A 21,671-nucleotide genomic window follows, 5' to 3' on the forward strand; every position below is an offset into this window, starting at 1 on the left:
TCGATGAGAAAGATGGCTACAACATTAGCTGTCTCTTCCCCGACAAGGAAGAAGGGGACGAGGAAGCCCAATCCCTAGGTTCAAGGCTCTCCAACGCCCTGAGCAGAGCATCTTCGCCAGATCAGAAAAACAGGCGTATCGATGTCTACAGGCGGGAAGTGGCCAAGCTCAATATTGTAGTGCCTGTGCCTATGGGGGCAGTGACGCTAAAAGGGACTGTTTTGATGGGGAGAGACGAAGGTGACGTATGTAACCACGGTTATGTGAGCTATATGGATCACTCCAATATATTGGTATCATTCTGCAGCGGAGGGATACATCCAAGGTGAGGATTTACAGATTTACTCCCGTGAAGACCTGTGTCACGGCTGGGGTCCGCCCCTATATATAGACCCCATGGCCGCGACACACGTTCTCTACATAATTTTTGAGGCGCCTCTAGCACCGTAGAGGATTTGAGTGATTCATATAGCTCACATAACCGTGGTTACATACGTAACCTTCGTCTCTCCCCATCAAAACAGTCCCTTTTAGCGTCGCTGCCCCCATAGGCACAGGCCTATGGAAAAACAGACGCAGGGGCCGTCAATGTGGAAAGGGGATCCCAGCACAGTCCCCAGAAGGGGAGGCGACGCCCCGGACTGCTGAACCAACCGCCGAGGGAGGTAACATATTTACCTGAAAGTACCTAGCAAAGGTGCAAGAGGAAGCCCAGCTGGCCGCAGCACAGAAATCAGTGAGGGGCACTCCTCTCAGTAGAGCCCAGGACGCAGACACACCTCGTGTTGAATGTGCCACCACAGATCCCAGCACTGGCCTGCCAGCCAAGCAGTATGCTGTCGTAATTGTGTCCACGATCCAGTGAGAGAGCCTCTTCTTTGATAGCCCAGCCCACAGGGCTCTCTCACCATAGTAGACAAAGAGCTGGTATGTTGTTCTCACTGACTGTGTCCGCTCCGCATAGGCAGCCAGTGCCCGCACAGGGCACAGCATGCCGGAGGAAGGCCCAGACTCTCCCGCCACTGCCGAGGGGTCGCAACCAGACAGGATAAAAGGGATGTTCACATGCATGTCTGACAGAACCTTCGGGAAGAATGAAGGGTTGGGTGGAGAGATATACTCCTCCCACCCTCTTCATGGAAGTAATCGCTACCAAGAAAGCGCAACCTCAATACCAGTGCACCAATTGCAGAACAACCGCCAGCGCAACTGGTATGCCGCAGTTGTAGCCTGTACCCTTGCTCGCTGCACGGTGTTCATTACGCCTTCCTTTAGTCCTAACATTGACCATTGGTGCCGTTCAGCGGCCAAGCACACAGACTGAGGCGGTGCGGTCTCGGATGCCACAGAGTTCCCCCGGACTGAAACAGCAGGTCGGGTCTCAGGGGCAGTTGCCAAGGTGTCAAAGACAACAGGGACAGAAGGCTAAACCAGGATCGTCTGGGCAAGTATGGGGCCACCAGCAGCAGACGATGCTCCGCCATCCTGGTCCTGTCCAGCACGCCTGGATCAGGGGAAAAGGGAGAATGCCTAAAGCTCCAGCCCTGGCCAATCGTGAGCCAGAACATCCAAGCCCAGAGGCCCTGGTGGCTCCAACATGTCCAAACAGGTCCACCTGCGCCCTCCCGAACTTGTCCCACAGATGCTGCACCACCTGGGGATGTAGGCTCCAGCCCCAAGGTGGCGGGCCCTCCCTCAAGAGCATATCTGCTGACACATTCAGGATGCCAGGTACGTGCGAGACACTAGATGTCCCTGAGCCCAGAGAAGAAGCTCCAGTGCCATAAGATGGAGGTAGTGGGACCTCAGTCCACCCTGATGGTTGATGTAAGCCACCACTGTGGTGTTTTCCGATCTCACCAGGACATGTCTTTCCTTCAGATGAGGAAGGAAAGATGGCAAGGCCGGCAGTACAGCTCGGAGCTCTAGTGTATTGATGTGCCTGCCGCTCCAAGGGGGTAGCCAACAGCCGCTGGCCGACCTGCCCTTGGTCACACCCCCCCAGCCAATCTGGGAGACGTGTGTGCTGACCAGCTCCCGGCTGCACATCCTCAGCATCTCCACCCCACCTGAGAGAAAGGAGCGACAGAGCCACCTCAACAATGTCCTGAGGCACTGTGCGGTCACCCACAGCTGGCGGTGACGGTGGCGCTTCGGGTGCAGCCGGTGGGAGTTGAACCACCGTTGAAGAGGCCGGAGATGGAGCAAGCCCAACAGGCGTTGTCAGGTCAGGGCGGATAACACCCACCCCTGCCGAAAGTGGTTGAGCTAAGATAAGATAGCCTGAATCCTTCTGTTGGGCAGGCGCGCTCTCATGAGGACTGAGTCCAGTTCCATGCCAATGAAGGCTACATTCTGGGTGGGCATCAGACGACTCATGTCGTTTACAGTAATGCCTAGCCCGACCGATGTGGGTCAGGAGCATGTCTCTGTCTGACAGGACCTGGGTCCTGGTCGGAGCACAAATCAGCCAATCGTCCAGGTAATTTAGGATCATCAAATCCTCAGGACGTGAGAGGTGCCAGGACAGTGTCCATGCACTTTGTGAAAGTGCGGGGTGCCAAGGAGAGGCCGAAGGGAAGAACCATGAATACGTAAGCCGTCCCTTCGAAAGCGAATCGGAGGTACTGCCAATGAGCTGGGTGAACAGGAACATGGAATTACGCAACCCTCAGGTGCAGCATCACAAACCACCGGTCCCTGGACGGCCTGCAACACGCGGGCCGGGGACAGCACATAGAACCTCAGTACCTTCTTCAAGTACCCATCGAGGTTGCGGATGTCCAGAATCGCTCGCAACCCTCCGTCTCTTTCTGGGACCGCAAAATAAGTGGAGTAGAACCCACCTAGCCGTTCTGATGTCTCGATCATGTGGATGACACCCTTGTCCAGGAGTGAGGAGATCTCCAGCCGCAGGGTTTTCTTCTTCAGGGGGTAGGCCACCGTGGTGACACAAAGGCCCCTGAAGGACGGGAGCCAGCACCGGAATTGGAGTCGGTACCCCTCGGGCATTGTGGACAACACCCAAGGGGACTCCACACCCTCCTCCCACTTTGCCCTTTGAAGCCGGGCGAAGCAGCCAAGGCCGGGGAGAGGTGTGTCAGGGGTCCTGCTGGGGACCGCCTCTCCTCTGGCGCCCCGAGCGCCTGGGTCCCTATGGTGGTGACGGTTGACAGGTTGTTGCTCCACCGCACGCTGTGCACCTCCCCGCTGTTGTCCCTCAGCGCGAGGCGATGGGGCAGGAGAAGGACCCCACCGTTGTTCGGGTGCAGGTGGGTGGCGACGGTCCGTCTGCCTTGAACCTGGGGCCTGAGGAGGCGGCATGAACCGTCTCAGGGTCTCCCGGTCCCTACGAACCTTATCGGTCTGCTCCAGAATGTCATCAACCCCTGGGCCAAACGTCAGCCCTAGGGTGATGGGGAGAGTGGCAAATGTGCTCTGGTGAGTGGCAAATGTGCTCTGGATAGCAGCTGGCAGACGAGACTGGGCCATCCAGAGATGGTGCCAGGAGGTAACCACCTGTGCCATGGCCCGTCCGTTGGCGCAGGCCACATCCCTCTGAAGCAGGGAAAGCAGGCGAGACACTACATCCCTTCCCGGAGGCGGTCCTCTGTGTCCTCCTGCAGCCAAGGCAACAGAGTCTGCAGGTAGGCCTGCAGCAGCATGGCCGGGTTGGTAAGGGGGCCAAGAGAGCAGAGGGACCCATATGTGGCTTTCAAGTCTGCATCAAAGACTCTGGGAGGTTGCGGCTCCAGTAGCGGGATCCACCCTATAATCTCTCCTGGCAGCTATCATGGTGTCCATGGTCGGGTACTCCCGGAGACTGAGTGACTCTGCGCCCGCAACAAACTCCATGGTCCAGTCTCTGCTGTGAGTCGGAAGCACCCCCTGGTAGAGGCCCAGCTCTCCTGCAAGCTCTCGGGGAACTCGGCAGAGATGGGGACAGATGGAGAGTCATCACTGTCCACCAGTTTAATGTCCAGTGGCACTGGACAGTTCCGACAGTATCACCCACCAGAGGCCCCGACACTGAGGGCCGTACAGTGGGTATCATAAGTATTCACCCTCCTTGGATTTATTCACATTTTGCTGCATTACAAAGTGGGATTGAAATAGATTAAATTGTGATTTTTTGTGAAAAGAAAGTATTCACCCCCTTTGTTTAGGCAAGCCTAAATTAGGTCAGGAGTCAAATTTGGCTTAACAAATCACATAATAAGTTACATGGAATCACTCTGTGAAATAATAGTGATTGACCTGATTTTAAAATGACAATCCCTTCCTCTGTCCCCCGTACAGTATATATAACATCTGTAAGGTCCCTCAGTCAAGTACTCAAGCACAGATCCAACTACAAAGACCAGAGAGATTTTCGAAAGCTTCATAAAGAAGGGCAGTGATTGGTAGATGGTAACAATAACAAATCAGACATTGAATATATCTTTAAGCATGGTCAAGTTAATAATTATGCTGTTGATGATGTATTAAACCACCCAGACACATCAAAGATACAGTCGTCCTTCTGTACTGAGCTGCAGGACAGGAATGTAACCGCTCAGGGATGTCACCATGAGGCCATTGGTGATTTTAAAACAGCTACGGAGTTCAATGGCTATGATGGGAGAAAAGTGAGGTTGGATCAACAACATTGTAGTGACTCCACAATAATGAACTAAATGTGTGAAATGAAAAGAAAAATATACAGAATAAAAATATTCCAAAACATGCATCCTGTACGCAACAAGACACTAAAGTAATACTGAAAAAAAACAGCAAAGGAATAATATTTTTTGCTTAAATGCAAAGCCTTATGTTTGGGGCAAATCCAACACAGCACATCACTGAATCATCACTCAACCTCCGGAGGCTTGCTGACACCCAGCTCCTCTATGCTCTGCATCTCCATAGTAGCGAAGTCCCTAGTCAGGACCTTGCTGGACATGGGCTTGGCCCAGTTGTGTTTGGCTTCCTCCCAAACAAGCTTGGACCGCCGGGAGGAGCTGCTTCCCTGGGACGTTGCGAAAGGGGAATCTCTTCCCATCAAACCAGTCCCGTTTGGCATTGTCACCCCCACAGGCGCATGCCACTCGATATTGAGCTAGGCCACTCCCCGTCCGGGATTGGGGTTGTGGGGTCACCTCCCCGTCTCTGTTGAGGCAGGTCCTTGGCAACTCGCTACAATGCACGAAGGACTCAGGGTCAATGAGCGCTGCCTGAGCATGTTTCACCCCAAAGCAGGCGATACACAAGGAGTGTGTATCCTTGCCTGCTATCATGGCCCCACATGGACACGGGTGTGCCGGTGCAGGAGCCTTGCTCAGTCCTCCCTGTGAAGGAGTAGCAGGTTCTATGGCTACGAGAAAAAGAACACAAAGATTGTGTACTCGGGCAGAGTGTAAGCTAGTTAGTGTTCGCCTCGTGGGCTAATAGCAGAATGGCTAATAGCGCAAAGCTAGCCAAAGAAAAGCGTGTGCAGTTTAGTCCTTCTGCAAACAAAGAGCCTCTCTTGATCGTCGAGCTGTTAAGCTGGGTCGGTCAGTCTAGTCAACACAAAACGAGTAAACGTAGGTTGAACTAAAGCAGAGAGGAGAACAAGCAATTCTACCGTCTGGGCAGGTAGGAAGAGCTAATGGTGTTTAGCTTGCCTTGCGGCGTGAGCTAGCTTCAGTAGCTAGCCGTGTGACACTAGCTACAACCAGACACTAATTCTACTCGAAGCAAAAACTTTCCTTCCGGTCATTACTCAACACAAAGACTAGAGCTGACGTCCTACGTTCGGTAGCGTTTACCTTTGCGGCTCACCTGAGAACATTAAGCAGGAAGACAGGGATCAAGTGGCGCTCAGGAGAGCATAGAGAGCGTAGTGATCTTTGCAAGTAAGAGAGAGTGAGAATGACCAGAGGGCAGGCGCGTGGCCACTTATGAGGGAAGGGCTCCCCTCATTGTCCACTCGACCTGTCTGTCTCCGACAGACGTTGTGTGATTGGATTCTTCTGTATTGAATTAGCTATCGAGCAAATTCCCATAGTGAGACGCCAAACTATTATTTGAAAGAGAACCATATTCAGTCACACACTTTGTTGTTGCACACAGATACACTTTATGTTCAACCATGAGAGTGAGTATTCTATCATATCTAGGATAGTGATAAGATAATTTGTGAGTGTAGCTACAATATGGAATGAACGAGAGGAAGTGACTCCTGTCTGGGTAAATCTCAATAGTTTAAAGTAGCCTCCTCTCCTCAGACTGTTAGGATGCACCCGAAAGTGACTTACGTGGTGTCATCCTTGGTGTCCACTATCTCCACGCGATCCAGGTACCAAGAGGAGTAAGACGCTGCGTTGTCCTGACGAATGCGTAGCTTCCTCAGGGGGCCCAGCTCAATGGCTGTTATGGTGAACACATCCTCCTGTATGACAACAGCAACATTGACAGAGAGACTTTTGGGGATACTTTACTCTTACAACAGATTTTGTTTTGCTACCTAGAACCATAAAGGGTTCTCCAGCTGTCCTTGTACTGTTTTAGTAAGAAGGGGTTCGTAACATCTATTCACCAGATGATTAGAGGTGCCAAAACAGCTTGAATAAAAGTCTGTCATCTTCCATAGAAAGAGTCTCAAAACCGTCTCATATTTCACGCATAGCACACTATCTACTCATTCGGTAAATAAGGTCTTATAAAAGTGTGTCACTGATTCATGACAAGAGGTCCCTCTCTAGACTGATGCAGTAAATAAAACTCATTGTTTGTGGACGTGTACTTCTCCTTGCTCCAAAGAGCCAAAACTTAAGCTCAATAATTCACTGGTTCACATTTAGTGATTAGTAAACATATACCTACGCTACTTTGAATAAGAGGATGCACGCTATCAGGTTTGTCAATGTAGCGACAGACAGGGTGACAGGTTCAGTGACTTTGGCGACTGCTTCCAGCTCCTCTTAGTCACAGATGGCCTAATGGACCTAATGTAATCCTAGAGAAACACTCAGAGCAACAGTCTGCATGGAAGCTCATATTGCTGAATATGTGTTTTGTGTCTAGTGAGGGTCTGATTATTGATTTCCCAAGGGATATGTAAAGCTAATGAAGGCATTGTGGGCATTCCACGTACAAGAGCACTTGCCTGGGTGACAGTTTATTAAAGCAACATTGTAGCATTGCAGAACGCACACAAAGTCAGGTACCCAAGCTACAAGAATACCTGGAATCATGCAGAAGTAGGCCAAAGTCCGGTCTCCCCATACCAACTACAGTATATACTTTGTAGACCAGTGTTTGCTAAGTAAAGCACCGCTTAACTTCAATGGACACATTGTTTTCCTGTAAGACCAATTGTTTTCCTGTAAGACCAATTGTTTTCCTGTAAGACCAATTGTTTTCCTGTAAGACCAATTGTTTTCCTGTAAGACCAATTGTTTTCCTGTAAGACCAATTGTTTTCCTGTAAGACCAATTGTTTTCCTGTAAGACCAATTGTTTTCCTGTAAGACCAATTGTTTTCCTGTAAGACCAATTGTTTTCCTGTAAGACCAATTGTTTTCCTGTAAGACCAATTGTTTTCCTGTAAGACCAATTGTTTTCCTGTAAGACCAATTGTTTTCCTGTAAGAACAATTGGTTTCCTGTAAGACTAATTGGTTTCCTGTAAGTGTTTATTTTCTCCCCATGTAGTGTGACTCCTCACTCACCTGCCCTGCCTCAAATTTGTTGAGGTTGCCTGACTTCCGGAGGAGGCGCTCCCCTGTGTCCCCGTTCTCCCCATAAATATTGATGTAGACATTGGCGTCAGTCCCAGCCCCCAGCATGTCCCCGGTGAAGACGCACACTTCATAGGTGTTCTCTGTCAGACAATACAAAGGATTGGTAAGTCAGACTTAGTTTGATCCATAAGTTAATGTGTTTGTTTGTGACTCTATTATTTGTCTACTTGCTGCAAAACAACAAAAAATACATCCTCTTCTCTCCTCTCCCCGGCCCAGTACCTTCCAGCTCATCTGTATCCTCAGGAAGCAGTTCCACCACCAGCTCCCCATCCTCCTCCCCCCGGCTCAGCCAGCGGGAGCAGGGGAACACATACGTCTGCACTATCTCCTGCATCACCTCCTCTGTCTCCTCCTCCTCCTGAGAATAGAATAGAGCGTTATTGAGAAAGTCTGATATTACAAAGTACAGGAAACTGAAAAAAGATTTGATTGACCTTCTTTTTCTTCTTCTTCTTCTTGTCATCCTTTTTCTTCACCTTGGTCACCATGCCCATGACTAGGTGTTTGACGAATACCTTCTCTAGGAACCAGCCGGAGCCGATCCCCGCCTCGTCATGGCCGATACGCACCTTGAAGATCTTTCCTACATCGCTGGCTTCTATCTACAGTACAGTTGTCAGGACAGAAGCCAGACTTCGTTACACTGTGGCCTCTCAGAATGCCTTTATAGACCTTTATAGCAAAAAAAAACTTGCCATGTAACTGCAGGGTTGCTTATCCCGCACACTCTCAGAAAAAAAGGTTAAGATTTGTTCTTAAAGGGGTACAAACTCTTGTCACTGAGGTGGTACCCTGTAAGTTACTTCCTTTGTACCTATAGTTATAAACTCAGCAAAAAAAGAAACGTCCTCTCACTGTCAACTGCGTTTATTTTCAGCAAACTTAACATGTGTAAATATTTGTATGAACATAACAAGATTCAACAACTGAGACATAAACTGAACAAGTTCCACAGACATGTGACTAACAGAAATGGAATAATGTGTCCTGCACAAAGGGGGGGGGGGGGGGGTCAAAATCAAAAGTAACAGTCAGTATCTGGTGTGGCCACCAGCTGCATTAAGTACTGCAGTGTATCTCCTCCTCATGGACTGCACCAGATTTGCCAGTTCTTGCTGTGAGATGTTACCCACTCTTCCACCAAAGCACTGCAAGTTCACAGACATTTCTGGAGGGAATGGCCTAACCCTCACCTCTGATCCAACAGGTCCCAGACGTGCTCAATGGGATTGAGATCCGGGCTCCGGCCATGGCAGAACACTGACATTCCTGTCTTGCTGGAAATCACGCACAGAACGAGCAGTATGGCTGTGGCATTGTCATGCTGGAGGGTCATGTCAGGATGAGCCTGCAGGAAGAGTAACACATGAGGGAGGAGGATGTTTTCCTTGTAACGCACAGCGTTGAGATTGCCTGCAATTACAACAAGCTCAGTCCGATGATCGCCCCAGACCATGACGGACCCTCCACCTCCAAATTGATCCCACTTCAGAGAAACAGGCCTCGGTGTAACGCTCATTCCTTTTGACAATATACGCGAATCTGACCATCACCCCTGGTGAGACAAAACTGCGACTCGTCAGTGAAGAGCACTTTTTGCCAGTCCTTCTGGTCCAGCGACGGTGGGTTTGTGCCCATAGGCGACGTTGTTGCCGGTGATGTCTGGTGAGGACCTGCCTTACAACAGGCTACAAGCCCTCAGTCCAGCCTCTCTCAGCCTATTGCGGACAGTCTGAGCACTGATGGAGGGATTGTACGTTCCTGGTGTAACTCGGGCAGTTGTTGTTGCCATCCTGTACCTGTCCTGTAGGTGTGATGTTTGGATGTACCCATCCTGTGAAGGTGTTGTTCACGTGGTCTGCCACTGCGAGGATGATCAGCTGTCCGTCCTGTCTCCCTGTAGCGCTGTCTTAGGCGTCTCACAGTACGGACATGGCAATTTATTGCCCTGGCCAAATCTGCAGTCCTCATGCCTCCTTGCAGCATGCCTAAGGCAGATGAGCAGGGAACCTGGGCATCTTTCTTTTGGTGTTTTTCAGAGTCAGTAGAAAGGCCTCTTTAGTGTCCTAAGTTTTCAAAACTGTGACCTTAATTGCCTACCGTCTGTAAGCTGTTAGTGTCGGGGGGCCTGTTTTCACTTTGTAAAAATTAGTTCCCAAATTAAACTGCCTCGTACTCAATTCTTGCTCGTACAATATGCATATTATTATTACTATTGGATAGAAAACACTCTCTAGTTTCTAAAACCGTTTGAATTTATATCTGTGAGTAAAACAGAACTCATTTTGCAGCAAACTTCCTGTCAGGAAGTGAGAAATCTGAAATCGGGCACTCTGTTCCAGGGTCAGTTTATTAATTTGCATGTAATCTATGGGTCTACATGCACTGCATACTCCTTCCCCTAGATGTCAGTAGATCTGAGGCCGTATAAAAGCTCTTGGACCGGGTGTGCAATCTTTTCAACGGTCGTCATGACGCAAGACAGAGCTCAGGATTGCATTCTGAAAAGCTCTCGTTATAGGCGTTAGATATATCCGGCTCTGATTTTATTCGATATAGGTGTTAAAAACATCATAATGTAGTTATTTTAAACCGAGTTATATCAGTTTATATCAGTATATTGCGATTTTCGGTATTTCATTTGTGCTGCGTTATAGTGAGTTGGACACGTCTTCGCCACATGGCTAATGTTTGCTGCTAATTCCAAAGTTGAAGAGACAATCTACAACCGAGCAACGATTTTTCTGGACAAAGGACAACTTGCACAAGATTCTGATGGAAGCTCATCAAATAGTAAGAACTATTTATGATGTAATTCGTTGTTCTGTTGAAAAATGTTAAACTATTATTCCGCCATTAATTTCGGTGCGGTCTCGCTTTAACGCACGCTGTATGTCGTAGTAACGTTAATTTAAAAAATCTAACACAGCGGTTGCATTAAGAACTAATGTATCTTTCATTTGCTGTCCAACCTGTATTTTTTGTCAAGTTTATGATTAGTTTATTGATTAGATTAGGTGCCTCTCCCAAGTTTCTCCCGACATTTTGTTTGCAGCTTGGCTACTATTCTCATTGTATACCACGATTTGTGCCGCTAAATATGCACATTTTCGAACAAACCATATATGTATTGTGTAATATGTGTTATAGGACTGTCATCTGATGAAGTTTTGAGAAGGTTGTGAAAAATGTAATATCTTTTGCTGGTTTATTCGCTATCGCTAACGTGCATGAATCATGCTGCTGTGTGGTTGGCTATTGTAGTAAGCTAATATAATGCTATATTGTGTTTTCGCTGTAAAAACATTAAAAAATCTGAAATATTGGCTGGATTCACAAGATCTTTGTCTTTCATTTGCTGTACACTGTGTATTTTTCATAAATGTTTTATGATGAGTATTTAGGTAATTCACGTTGCTCTCTGTAGTTATTCTAGTTGCTTTGGTGAGAGTTGTGATGGTGGCTGCAATGTAAAACTATGATTTATACCTGAAATATGCACATTTTTCTAACAAAACATATGCTATACAATAAATATGTTATCAGAACTGTCATCTGACTGAAGTTGTTTCTTGGTTAGTGACTATTTATATCTTTATTTGGTCGAATTTGTGATAGCTACCTATGCAGTAAAAAAATGGTCGAGAAAAGAAAGTTGGGTCTTTTGCTATCGTGGTTAGCTAATAGAAATACATATTGTGTCTTCCCTGTAAAACATTTTAAAAATCAGAAATGATGGCTGGATTCACAAGATGTGTATCTTTCATCTGGTGTCTTGGACTTGTGATTTCATGATATTTAGATGCTAGTATTTACTTGTGGCGCTATGCTAGGCTATGCTAGTCAGCTTTTTTACTGATGAGGGTGCTCCCGGATCCGGGATGAGTACCAAGTAAAAGAGTACCAAGTAAAAGTTAACGACCATTCTACAGGTGCATGTTCATTAATTGTTTATGGTTCATTGAACAATTCCAGTGTTTAAACCCTTTACAATGAAGATCTGTGAAGTTATTTGGATTTTTATTAATTATCTTTGAAAGACAGGGTCCTGAAAAAGCGAAGTTTCTTTTTTGCTGAGTTTAGGTACATAATTGTACCCCAGTTCATACCTCAGATACCTTACAGTACCTTTCTTACATATAGTCCACAGATACAAAAGGGTGCTTTAAGAAAAGGTTCATTTATAGGGAAGCCATTTCTTCCTTGAAAATAGCAAAAATGTACCTCTACTATAGACCACTTAAACTGGTACAACACTTCCACTCACGGGTGGCCAAAAATAACTAACTGAAAACTACGTCCCCACTAAGCCACGCAAATATTATTTCCCAGTGTGCCTTGCCTTTGAGTCAATTCTAAAGTTACCACCTATGACTGTATTTGTAACTGACAGATACATGGTTGTTAAATTCTTTCATTTTCTGTCCTGTGACCTTCACCACGTGAGTTCCTCGGCGAATGTTATCATTACAATTAAACTCTTTATGACAATACACTACATATCTCGTAAGGCCTTATTTTGAGGCATAATTTTACCTTAATACAGTGGCCAAACGTCATGGTTAACATGCCACATCAGGCCTACAAGTAGGGTTGCAAAATTCCGGTAACTTTCCCAAAATTGGCAGATTTTCCAGAGATTCTGGTTCAAGGATCCTGGATTTCCTGCTTATTCCCTCCCGTTTCCACGAATCCAAAGGCCATGCAGCCGAAACGTGTCAGAGTAATTAAATATTTGTTCCATTGAACATGACTTACAAATAAAGGCATTTTAATTAATTATATGAAGAGTGCCTTGGTCTCCTTTCTTTTTGATGACCTATTTACCCATTTTACCAAAGAGCACCTTCTATCATGTACCCTAGCAGCGCTTCCCTTCCTTCTTTTTTCTGCAGTAGAGCATGCTGGGAAATATGATAATGATTATGGTACAAATTTGCCTTTTTAGGATACCACCCCAGTGACAAAACCATTAGTTCCTCTTAGGTGGCATCATTGTAACTTATGGTGGGTACAAATATGTACCTTTCTTCAATACATTGCTTTTCTGCTAAGCAAAGGTACAGATCAATACCATCAAGAGGTGAAGGTACACAAAATAAGTTTGTACCCTGGGAAACAGAAATGTACCTTCACAGTGCGTTGGGAGAGTGATGATTGTAGCTTTTATATTCAAATGATTGGATACACAAATGTACCATTATACTATTTTTTATACAGATCGTTTTGACAATATCACAATATAATTTTTGCGCTAGTTGGCTGTACCTGCACCAAAACTCCAAGATTTTTCATACATAGCTTGTTCTCCATCTTCTTTTTAAATAGAGAACCAATTTGTTTTCAGCGCTTTTATTTCCATGACTGATCAAAACTAGTTTTCTCATGGCTTTCTCTTATCCCTCTGCAGCAGACATGGTGAGCAATATGTTTGGACCATGGAATCGCAATAAAAATCACAGTATTGAATCGCAATACATATCGTATCGTGATAATATTGTATCGTGAGGTCCCTGGCAATTCCCAGCCCTAGATCATATGTGTACCTCTGAAGGTACAATGTGTGTATTTTTACCTTTTGTATCCCAGGGAACAATACCGTACCCTTATTTCTAAGAGTGTACCCTGATCCCTATCAGACTATAATATTTAATACTATTCCCGGTGAAGACACACACTTCATAGGTGTTATCTTTTCATATTTTCAAACCATTTACTTACCCAGTTCTAATATTACTGTGTCTATAACGATATTGTATGCTATAATAATGTCAGTATGTCTCAAATAGATTCACATAGATTCTCAGAAATAAAGGCTTGACATGAAATATGACAATAATGACCTTGAATATCTCAGTAGTTGCTCTCTCATAGTTGTTGGACCTGCTGGCCAGATTGACGACCTCTGTCTTGCCCTTACCGCCGTAGATCTGGATGAAAACGTTAGCGTTGGTTCCAGCAAAGCTCACATCACCTGTCACCACTGTTATCTCATAGTTCATCACTGCAAAACAAGATTAAACAAAAAATAATTATATTACAGAAGAACACAACTAATATATATATATATATATATATACTGCTCAAAAAAATAAAGGGAACACTAAAATAACACATCCTAGATCTGAATGAATGAAATATTCTTATTAAATACTTTTTTCTTTACATAGTTGAATGTGCGGACAACAAAATCACACAAAAATGATCAATGGAAATCAAATTTATCAACCCATGGAGGTCTGGATTTGGAGTCACACTCAAAATTAAAGTGGAAAACCACACTACAGGCTGATCCAACTTTGATGTAATGTCCTTAAAACAAGTCGAAATGAGGCTCAGTAGTGTGTGTGGCCTCCACGTGCCTGTATGACCTCCCTACAACGCCTGGGCATGCTCCTGATGAGGTGGCGGAAGGTCTCCTGAGGGATCTCCTCCCAGACCTGGACTAAAGCATCCGCCAACTCCTGGACAGTCTGTGGTGCAACGTGGCATTGGTGGATGGAGCGAGACATGATGTCCCATGATGTGCTCAATTGGATTCAGGTCTGGGGAAGCCAGTCCATAGCATCAATGCCTTCCTCTTGCAGGAACTGCTGACACACTCCAGCCACATGAGGTCTAGCATTGTCTTGCATTAGGAGGAACCCAGGGCCAACCGCACCAGCATATGGTCTCACAAGGGGTCTGAGGATCTCATCTCGGTACCTAATGGCAGTCAGGCTACCTCTGGCGAGCMCATGGAGGGCTGTGCGGCCCCCCAAAGAAATGCCACCCCACACCATGACTGACCCACYGCCAAACCGGTCATGCTGGAGGATGTTGCAGGCAGCAGAATGTTCTCCACGGCGTCTCCAGACTCTGTCACGTCTGTCACATGTGCTCAGTGTGAACCTGCTTTCATCTGTGAAGAGCACAGGGCGCCAGTGGCGAATTTGCCAATCTTGGTGTTCTCTGGCAAATGCCAAACGACCTGCACGGTGTTGGGCTGTAAGCACAACCCCCACCTGTGGACGTCGGGCCCTCATACCACCCTCATGGAGTCTGTTTCTGACCGTTTGAGCAGACACATGCACATTTGTGGCCTGCTGGAGGTCATTTTGCAGGGCTCTGGCAGTGCTCCTCCTGCTCCTCCTTGCACAAAGGCGGAGGTAGCGGTCCTGCTGCTGGGTTGTTGCCCTCCTACGGCCTCCTCCACGTCTCCTGATGTACTGGCCTGTCTCCTGGTAGCGCCTCCATGCTCTGGACACTACGCTGACAGACACAGCAAACCTTCTTGCCACAGCTCGCATTGATGTGCCATCCTGGATGAGCTGCACTACCTGAGCCACTTGTGTGGGTTGTAGACTCCGTCTCATGCTACCACTAGAGTGAAAGCACCGCCAGCATTCAAAAGTGACCAAAACATCAGCCAGGAAGCATAGGAACTGAGAAGTGGTCTGTGGTCACCACCTGCAGAACCACTCCTTTATTGGGGGTGTCTTGCTAATTGCCTAAAATTTCCACCTGTTGTCTATTCCATTTGCACAACAGCATGTGAAATTTATTGTCAATCAGTGTTGCTTCCTAAGTGGACAGTTTGATTTCACAGAAGTGTGATTGACTTGGAGTTACATTGTGTTGTTTAAGTGTTCCCTTTATTTTTTTGAGCAGTGTATATAGCCTCTATGCGCCCCAATCAAAATCTTTGGATTCAAGTTAGTTAGATTTTCCATATCTGTGTGGATAGCCTGAGAGATTGATTGGATTCCCTGTACAGTATATTAAAAAATAAAGCAGGAAACATCTATAGGTGCGTGTCTGTTTATAATTAAATGGGTGTGTGTAAGGGTGTATTGTAATAGGTGTGTTTACATTGTTTAATGTCCAGGATCTCGCTAGGGTAGATCACCACCTCGGTCTTGCCGTCTGCCTCGTCCGTACAGAGCCAGCGGTGGCTGGGGAACATGTACTGACTCCCACTGGCCGGCACCATGATCTGGACACTGTCCAGGAACCAACCAGCATTCATCCCCTCATTGTTGTGGCCAATCATCAGACGGTTGATCTGGTGTACAAAAAAAACTACATTTATTTTTCTACTCATATTCACCAAATATTCAATTTTGTATGTATCTCGGGTTAACATCAATACATCATTTTAATGAAAGTCTGACTTATGTGCATGTATCTTAAGGATTCAGCCTTGTATGAATAAGGTATACAATGCTTGTGTATATACATCTTTCATTTTTGAGAGATTACACTTCGGCAGAAATAAAGGCATCGCCTCTAGGCTTGGGCGACATACCGTTTATACCGTATACCGAGGGTATGATTTTCAATACCTTAAAAAAAATGTTTTCTAAATAAATGATATCCTTCTCAGGGCTCCAGCTATGCATTTGGTTTGCTAACTTGCTAGCTAAGTGGCTAGATGTCAAGATCAAGCTTCTTGGTTACAGCAGAGATATTCAATTCCCTCCTGGATCAAGATCCCTGTTTCCTTAAATGTTTGTTTTTGGGAGGGTTGGGTGGGTTGCGCCCCTTGTGTGCACATTCGTTAATACCGTATACCCCGGTATGGTACAGAAACAGTATCTCTGGATACCGTCCAACTCTAGTAGCCTCTAACCCAAACACTAAAACCAAGAATTCTACTGTTACTGTACCTGTCCAATGTCAAATGTCTCCACAGTGAACACATCCACCCGGCCCACCTCAAAGTAGTTGCGCAGGTTGTTGTCAGAGACCACCAGCATCATCTTACTGGTGTCTTCCTTCTCCCCATACAGCTTCACAAAAACTGTGGAGTTCGAGCTGCCTCCACTGACGCTGCCTGTCTTCACCGACACATGATAGCTAACATCTGAAATGCAGAACTACAAGTTGTAGTTCAGGTGTGTTTATTCACTCACGTGGCAGTGGAAAAAATATAGTAAATACAGTAGTGTGGTCTCCGTACAACAACTTCAACAAACTTCTCAGTGAGTTGTCAGCTCTCGTGTGGCTCAGCTGGTAGAGCATGGCACTTGCAAAAACAGGGTTCTGGGTTCAATTCCCACAGGGGAAAAAATACAAGTGTTTGCACTCACCATTGTAAGTCGCTCTGGATAAAAGTGCCTGCTAAATGACAAAAATCTGAATAGATTTTCCCACAAACACTTACTGTAAAGACGCTGTCCGTCTGAAAATGGCACCAACTCCCGAACAATCTGTCCATCATCCTCATTCCGATCTAGCCACCTGAGATTGTCAGGGAAAACATGGCCGTCTCAACTCTTACCCAAATGACCTGCTGTTATCTCAACCTGACCCTATTCTCTGATCACCTGGCACCTATTCAATCATCTTCCCCAAGGTCATAGATGTTACATACATTCCATACCTGTCCTAGGAGATACCTGGCTGTCCCTAAGTCATCTGTTCCACAAACCTCCTGTCCCATGTCTCACCTGCCGCAGGGGAACTCTACAACCTGAGACTCAGCCTGTCCCTCTTCCCTGACCATCACTTTCTCCAAGTACCAGCCACAACCTCCGCCCCGCCCGTTGTGCCCGATACGCACTCGCCGCACCTGCACGATTGACACCGCCTCAATAATGAACTCATCCATCTGAATCAGAGAGTGAGAGAGATAGAGAGATATATGAGGAAGACATTTATGTAAACTGTCTTGGTGAATCGATTACAGCTAAGGTATGTGGGAAATCCTGTTAATTTATCATTTGAGTAAACAGCCTATAGTGCAGTCCTTAGTTATGTTCCAAGAGGCCTAGCGTGGGTCTCCTGGACTCACGTTGCCTTTCTCAAACTTGTTGACGTTGTTTTTGCAGTTGACCAGCGTACGTTCGCCTGTGTCCCCCAGGTCACCAATCAGATTGAGGAAGACAGTGGCGTCCGTCCCGCTGCCGCCAAACTTCCCCGTGCACACGGTCACACGGTACTTTATCACTACAACAACACAACAGCATTCACTTAACAACGCTAGTATGTTTGTATAGGGTGAAACAATGCAGTAGATGATCCTTTGTGAACTTACAGGGCAGGGGTTCAGCAATCAGGTCTCCAGTGGCAGGCATCTCTCTAACTAACTCGTTGTCATCCTCGTTAGTATCCAGCCAGCGCTCACAGGGGAACTTAAACTTCTCCTTCGTCAAAGTTTTCATCAGAGATGCCTGCGGAAACACCAAGACAGTCAAGAGGGCAAATCTCTTATCACATGTGCTCTTGTCAAATGCAGTGCATTATATAGGGAATAGGGTGTGGCACAGATAGAGAGAATCTGAACCTCAAGCTTTATTGTGGATTTTTTCTTCTTAATGTTTTCATTTGCTCACCTTGCTCAAATGCCACCCTGCAAAAGGGCTTCTCTTTTCATGCCAGATGCGACATTTTGTAAGCTTCCCCAAGTCAGGTAGCTCAACCTGTGTGTTGAAAACAAGAACAGTACACATCCATCGTTACTCAGTAATTCATCTGTCTGTCTGTCTGTCTGTCTGTCTGTCTGTCTGTCTGTCTGTCTGTCTGTCTGTCTGTCTGTCTGTCTGTCTGTCTGTCTGTCTGTCTGTCTGTCTGTCTGTCTGTCTGTCTGCCATTCTGTCGGTCTGTCCTTCTGCCTGCCTGCCATTCTGTCGGTCTGTCTTTTTAGTCCACCCATCTGTCAGTCCATCCATCTATCCTAAACACATCATACACACCATGAACTTATCCAGCTGGCCCTGTTCAAAGTTGTCTGCTTTGTTGTCCAGTCTCATCTCGTCTGACTTGCCCTTCTCCCCATAGATCTGGAAGTAAACGGATGCGTCTGTTCCTGCGCCAGGCAGGTCTGACGTCCAGATCCACAGAGACCAGGGGTGCTCTGAAGGGAACCAGACAAACTGAGAAGTATTCTCCAAACTCAACAGACAAACCACAGATAGAGATTATATAGAATACAGATTATATAGAATTTGTTTTGAAAACTCAGTTTGAGAGTCAGTATTTTAACGGTTTCCATGTTAGAAACAAAAGTTATAAGATGTTTACATTCCACTGATATGAGAATGGAAATTGGAACTCTGTATGTTTGCGGCCCTGGGGCACCCTACTCAGATTATAAGCAGCTTTTTTCTATCTATTACACATGGAATGGGGTAAAATGTTTAAGAATAGCTAGGCGAGAGTATTAAAGATATCACATCCAAGATGTAATGAGAATTCAAGTAATGTTGCTTACTCTTCTGTTTCCTCTGCCTTAGTGAGACCATCTCATAGAGCTCTCTCTCTATCAGTCCATCACCTTCACCCTCATCCAGCCATTTACTGCAAGGGAAGGTCTGCTCGATCCCTGTGAACGGGCAGAACACCACTATCTGGAACATAAACACACACAAGAGACTCCCTGTCATATGTTTACTGGAAATAGATTGGGATGTTAAACATGTAAGGAAGTCATTTATTTCTATTAGTGTGTGTGTGTGTGTGTATGTGTGTACTCGCACCTTCTCGCAGTACCAGCCAGCGTTGACTCCTCCATTGTCGTGTCCGATGGTGACTCGGCTGAGGGGGCTGAGGAGGGCCGATATCTCCACGTTAAAGATGTCCGTCAGACCACGCTCAAACTTACCCCCCTGCAGGAAGATCTGTGGAAGAGACCGTGTACAATCACTATACAGACAAACACCACGTTGCTTTCACCTATGACTTCTAATGAATATGAATGACGAAAAGGAGGGAAGTAGCCACGTTGAACTAGGGAAATGCAATTCGTTATAAAATGACATGCTACTTGATGTATGACTATACCTTGCCGCTGTTCTTCAGGCCCTTGGTGCCGTGCATCAGCATGTGGATGTTGGAGTTGGTGCCAGCTCCTCGGATCTTCCCTGTCACCACCTGGACGTGGTACACAATACCTGGCGGGTACAGTTACGTGTCAGCTAATCAGACACTCACGTCTCCGCTTCAGAACACCCACTCAGAGAGGAGTGAACAGGAAAATGAACCAAATCAAAACATTGATAGTGTGGAAACTAGAATGAATGTCAGGAGGGTCTGAGATATTGTCCATTTACTGTTTGTTTCCTTTTTGAAATAATGAATCATAGCAGGTGTCATTACACTGAATGTGGAGACAACTGCAATGTGAATGTCTACACGCACCTCCTATAGCCAGAGGAATTTGCATATGATACTTATTTTATGTTGTTTCTGCTCAGCCCCCTTTTACTTGTTACTTAAAGTAAATCTATATATAAGAATATCTGCTTAATGAACCGAATACTGAATATACTGTAATGTAAGTGTAATGTGTCTTTTTGCTGTTTCGGGGGTCATATACAGTGTCGTCTGGTCTTTCCCCACCTGTGGGCTCACTGCCTCCAACTAGGATGTCCCTCTGAATCTTCCCATCATCCTCATCGATGGCGAACCAGCGGTTGATGGGGAACTCATACAGAGACTTGTTTCCCATGTCATCCAGAAGCACCTGCAGGGACAGGACCAGGGGCAATATACAGTTTGTGTTCAAGCCCCTTTCCTGGCCTCCCTCCCGTCTGCCAAGGGGTCTAACCCTATTGGCACAGTGTCTGTAACTGCATGATTCCTGGTTCAAAGCCCATCCTGGTTACCCCTGGTCAAAACCTTTACACTTGACAAATGTCCTTCTGGGAAGGAGGAGGACAAACAAGCACCTACATCAACCCTCCATTTCAGGAGTCAACAGGGTGACACATTCATGGGTCTGAGTACAGGATATAAACAGGACCATACATTAAAAGAACACATTTTCAAGGTGCACGTTATGGTTTCTTGAATTAGCCCTGAATAAAATCATGTCTATCTTGGTGATCTTTGGTGTCAGTGTGTGTGGCAATCACCATCACATCTACAGACTGTCCCTCTACTGGAAATATAATCCCTTAATGAGGCCTGGTGTCCCTTTACTACAGGTTGGGTAGGATGTCCCTCTGGCGTGCCTGTGTGTGTGTGTTTGTGTGTGTGTGAACTCATCTCATGGTTCCACACTGTAACTGGAATGTGTTGGAGGTGATGGGACACCAGTCTCAGATGAGATGACAGGGAGGGGAGGAGAGGAGGAGATGAGGATCACATGTCTTAAATACCTCTCCAGAGACAACAGGGGCTCACATACAGTAAAACATAGAATAGGGCAGGATATGGAATGATATGGATGGATTGTTCCTTCATCTTGCATTTCAGCAGCCTCCGTCTAAAACAAACATTGTCTTAACAGTTCAGGCAACCAGATATGGGTTCAAATACATATGTATTTGATTATTTGTTATTTAAAATAATTATTCAGTGTATTTTTACAGTGGGATGTATTCATAAAATAAGCATTGAATGCAAGGAAGCCATTGAGCATTTGGTCTCCCTTAATAAAAACAAATATAATATAATAGCCAATCAGCGTTGAGCTGAACTGAGTGAGCTCAACTGTGTATGGTCCCAGCGCACCAAAAGAAAGTGTCAAGGGTAGCCAGTTTGGATTTGGCTTCACTCCTAGAATCAATTTGAATTGTTGCATCTCGTTGTGTTGTTGTTCTTCGGTGGCTAGCCAGCTAGCTAGCTAAAATTGCCCCTTTCCTAAATTAGCCATGGATGGAGATAGGGATATGAACTTGTGGTTTTAATTAATTCTCCATACTTGTGAATGATTATAATGGTGATTCTGATTCAACCATAAAATGAATTGTGCCCCTGAACTGAGAGGATGGAAGTTCACTATGTAGCTAGATGTAGAAGGTTAATGTTAACTAGCTAACGTTGCCCATGGAAGGAAGTTAGGCTAGCGAGCAAGCATTTTAGCCAGGTAGTAAATAAAAGCATGTACTATATGACAGTCATAGACTGTTTCTTCAACATGAAAGAGAGGAGGATGGCATTGGCGTTTCTCTACAAGCAGGGTGAGTCAACATGATTTT

At 46.0% G+C, this 21,671-nt stretch overlaps 1 protein-coding gene across 1 annotated transcript in view; it reads right to left on the bottom strand.

Moving 5' to 3' along the window:
• Positions 1 to 21,671, bottom strand: part of loxhd1b (lipoxygenase homology PLAT domains 1b) — a 55,342-nt gene that overhangs the window by 26,426 nt on the left and 7,245 nt on the right. Inside the window, exons 7-23 of the mRNA XM_070446838.1 lie at positions 20,089 to 20,212; positions 19,531 to 19,640; positions 19,227 to 19,367; positions 18,962 to 19,097; positions 18,444 to 18,604; positions 18,084 to 18,170; positions 17,786 to 17,921; positions 17,543 to 17,697; positions 17,199 to 17,359; positions 16,913 to 16,989; positions 16,416 to 16,612; positions 15,619 to 15,811; positions 13,611 to 13,771; positions 8,202 to 8,369; positions 7,987 to 8,125; positions 7,693 to 7,844; positions 6,279 to 6,412 (exon numbers count right to left, since the gene is read on the bottom strand). Of these exons, the coding sequence (XP_070302939.1) occupies positions 6,279 to 6,412; positions 7,693 to 7,844; positions 7,987 to 8,125; positions 8,202 to 8,369; positions 13,611 to 13,771; positions 15,619 to 15,811; positions 16,416 to 16,612; positions 16,913 to 16,989; positions 17,199 to 17,359; positions 17,543 to 17,697; positions 17,786 to 17,921; positions 18,084 to 18,170; positions 18,444 to 18,604; positions 18,962 to 19,097; positions 19,227 to 19,367; positions 19,531 to 19,640; positions 20,089 to 20,212 (2,432 nt within the window). The remainder of the gene's footprint in view (positions 1 to 6,278; positions 6,413 to 7,692; positions 7,845 to 7,986; positions 8,126 to 8,201; positions 8,370 to 13,610; positions 13,772 to 15,618; positions 15,812 to 16,415; positions 16,613 to 16,912; positions 16,990 to 17,198; positions 17,360 to 17,542; positions 17,698 to 17,785; positions 17,922 to 18,083; positions 18,171 to 18,443; positions 18,605 to 18,961; positions 19,098 to 19,226; positions 19,368 to 19,530; positions 19,641 to 20,088; positions 20,213 to 21,671) is intronic.

Source organism: Salvelinus sp. IW2-2015, linkage group LG15 (assembly GCF_002910315.2).
Source record: "Salvelinus sp. IW2-2015 linkage group LG15, ASM291031v2, whole genome shotgun sequence".
Taxonomy (NCBI): domain Eukaryota; kingdom Metazoa; phylum Chordata; class Actinopteri; order Salmoniformes; family Salmonidae; genus Salvelinus; species Salvelinus sp. IW2-2015.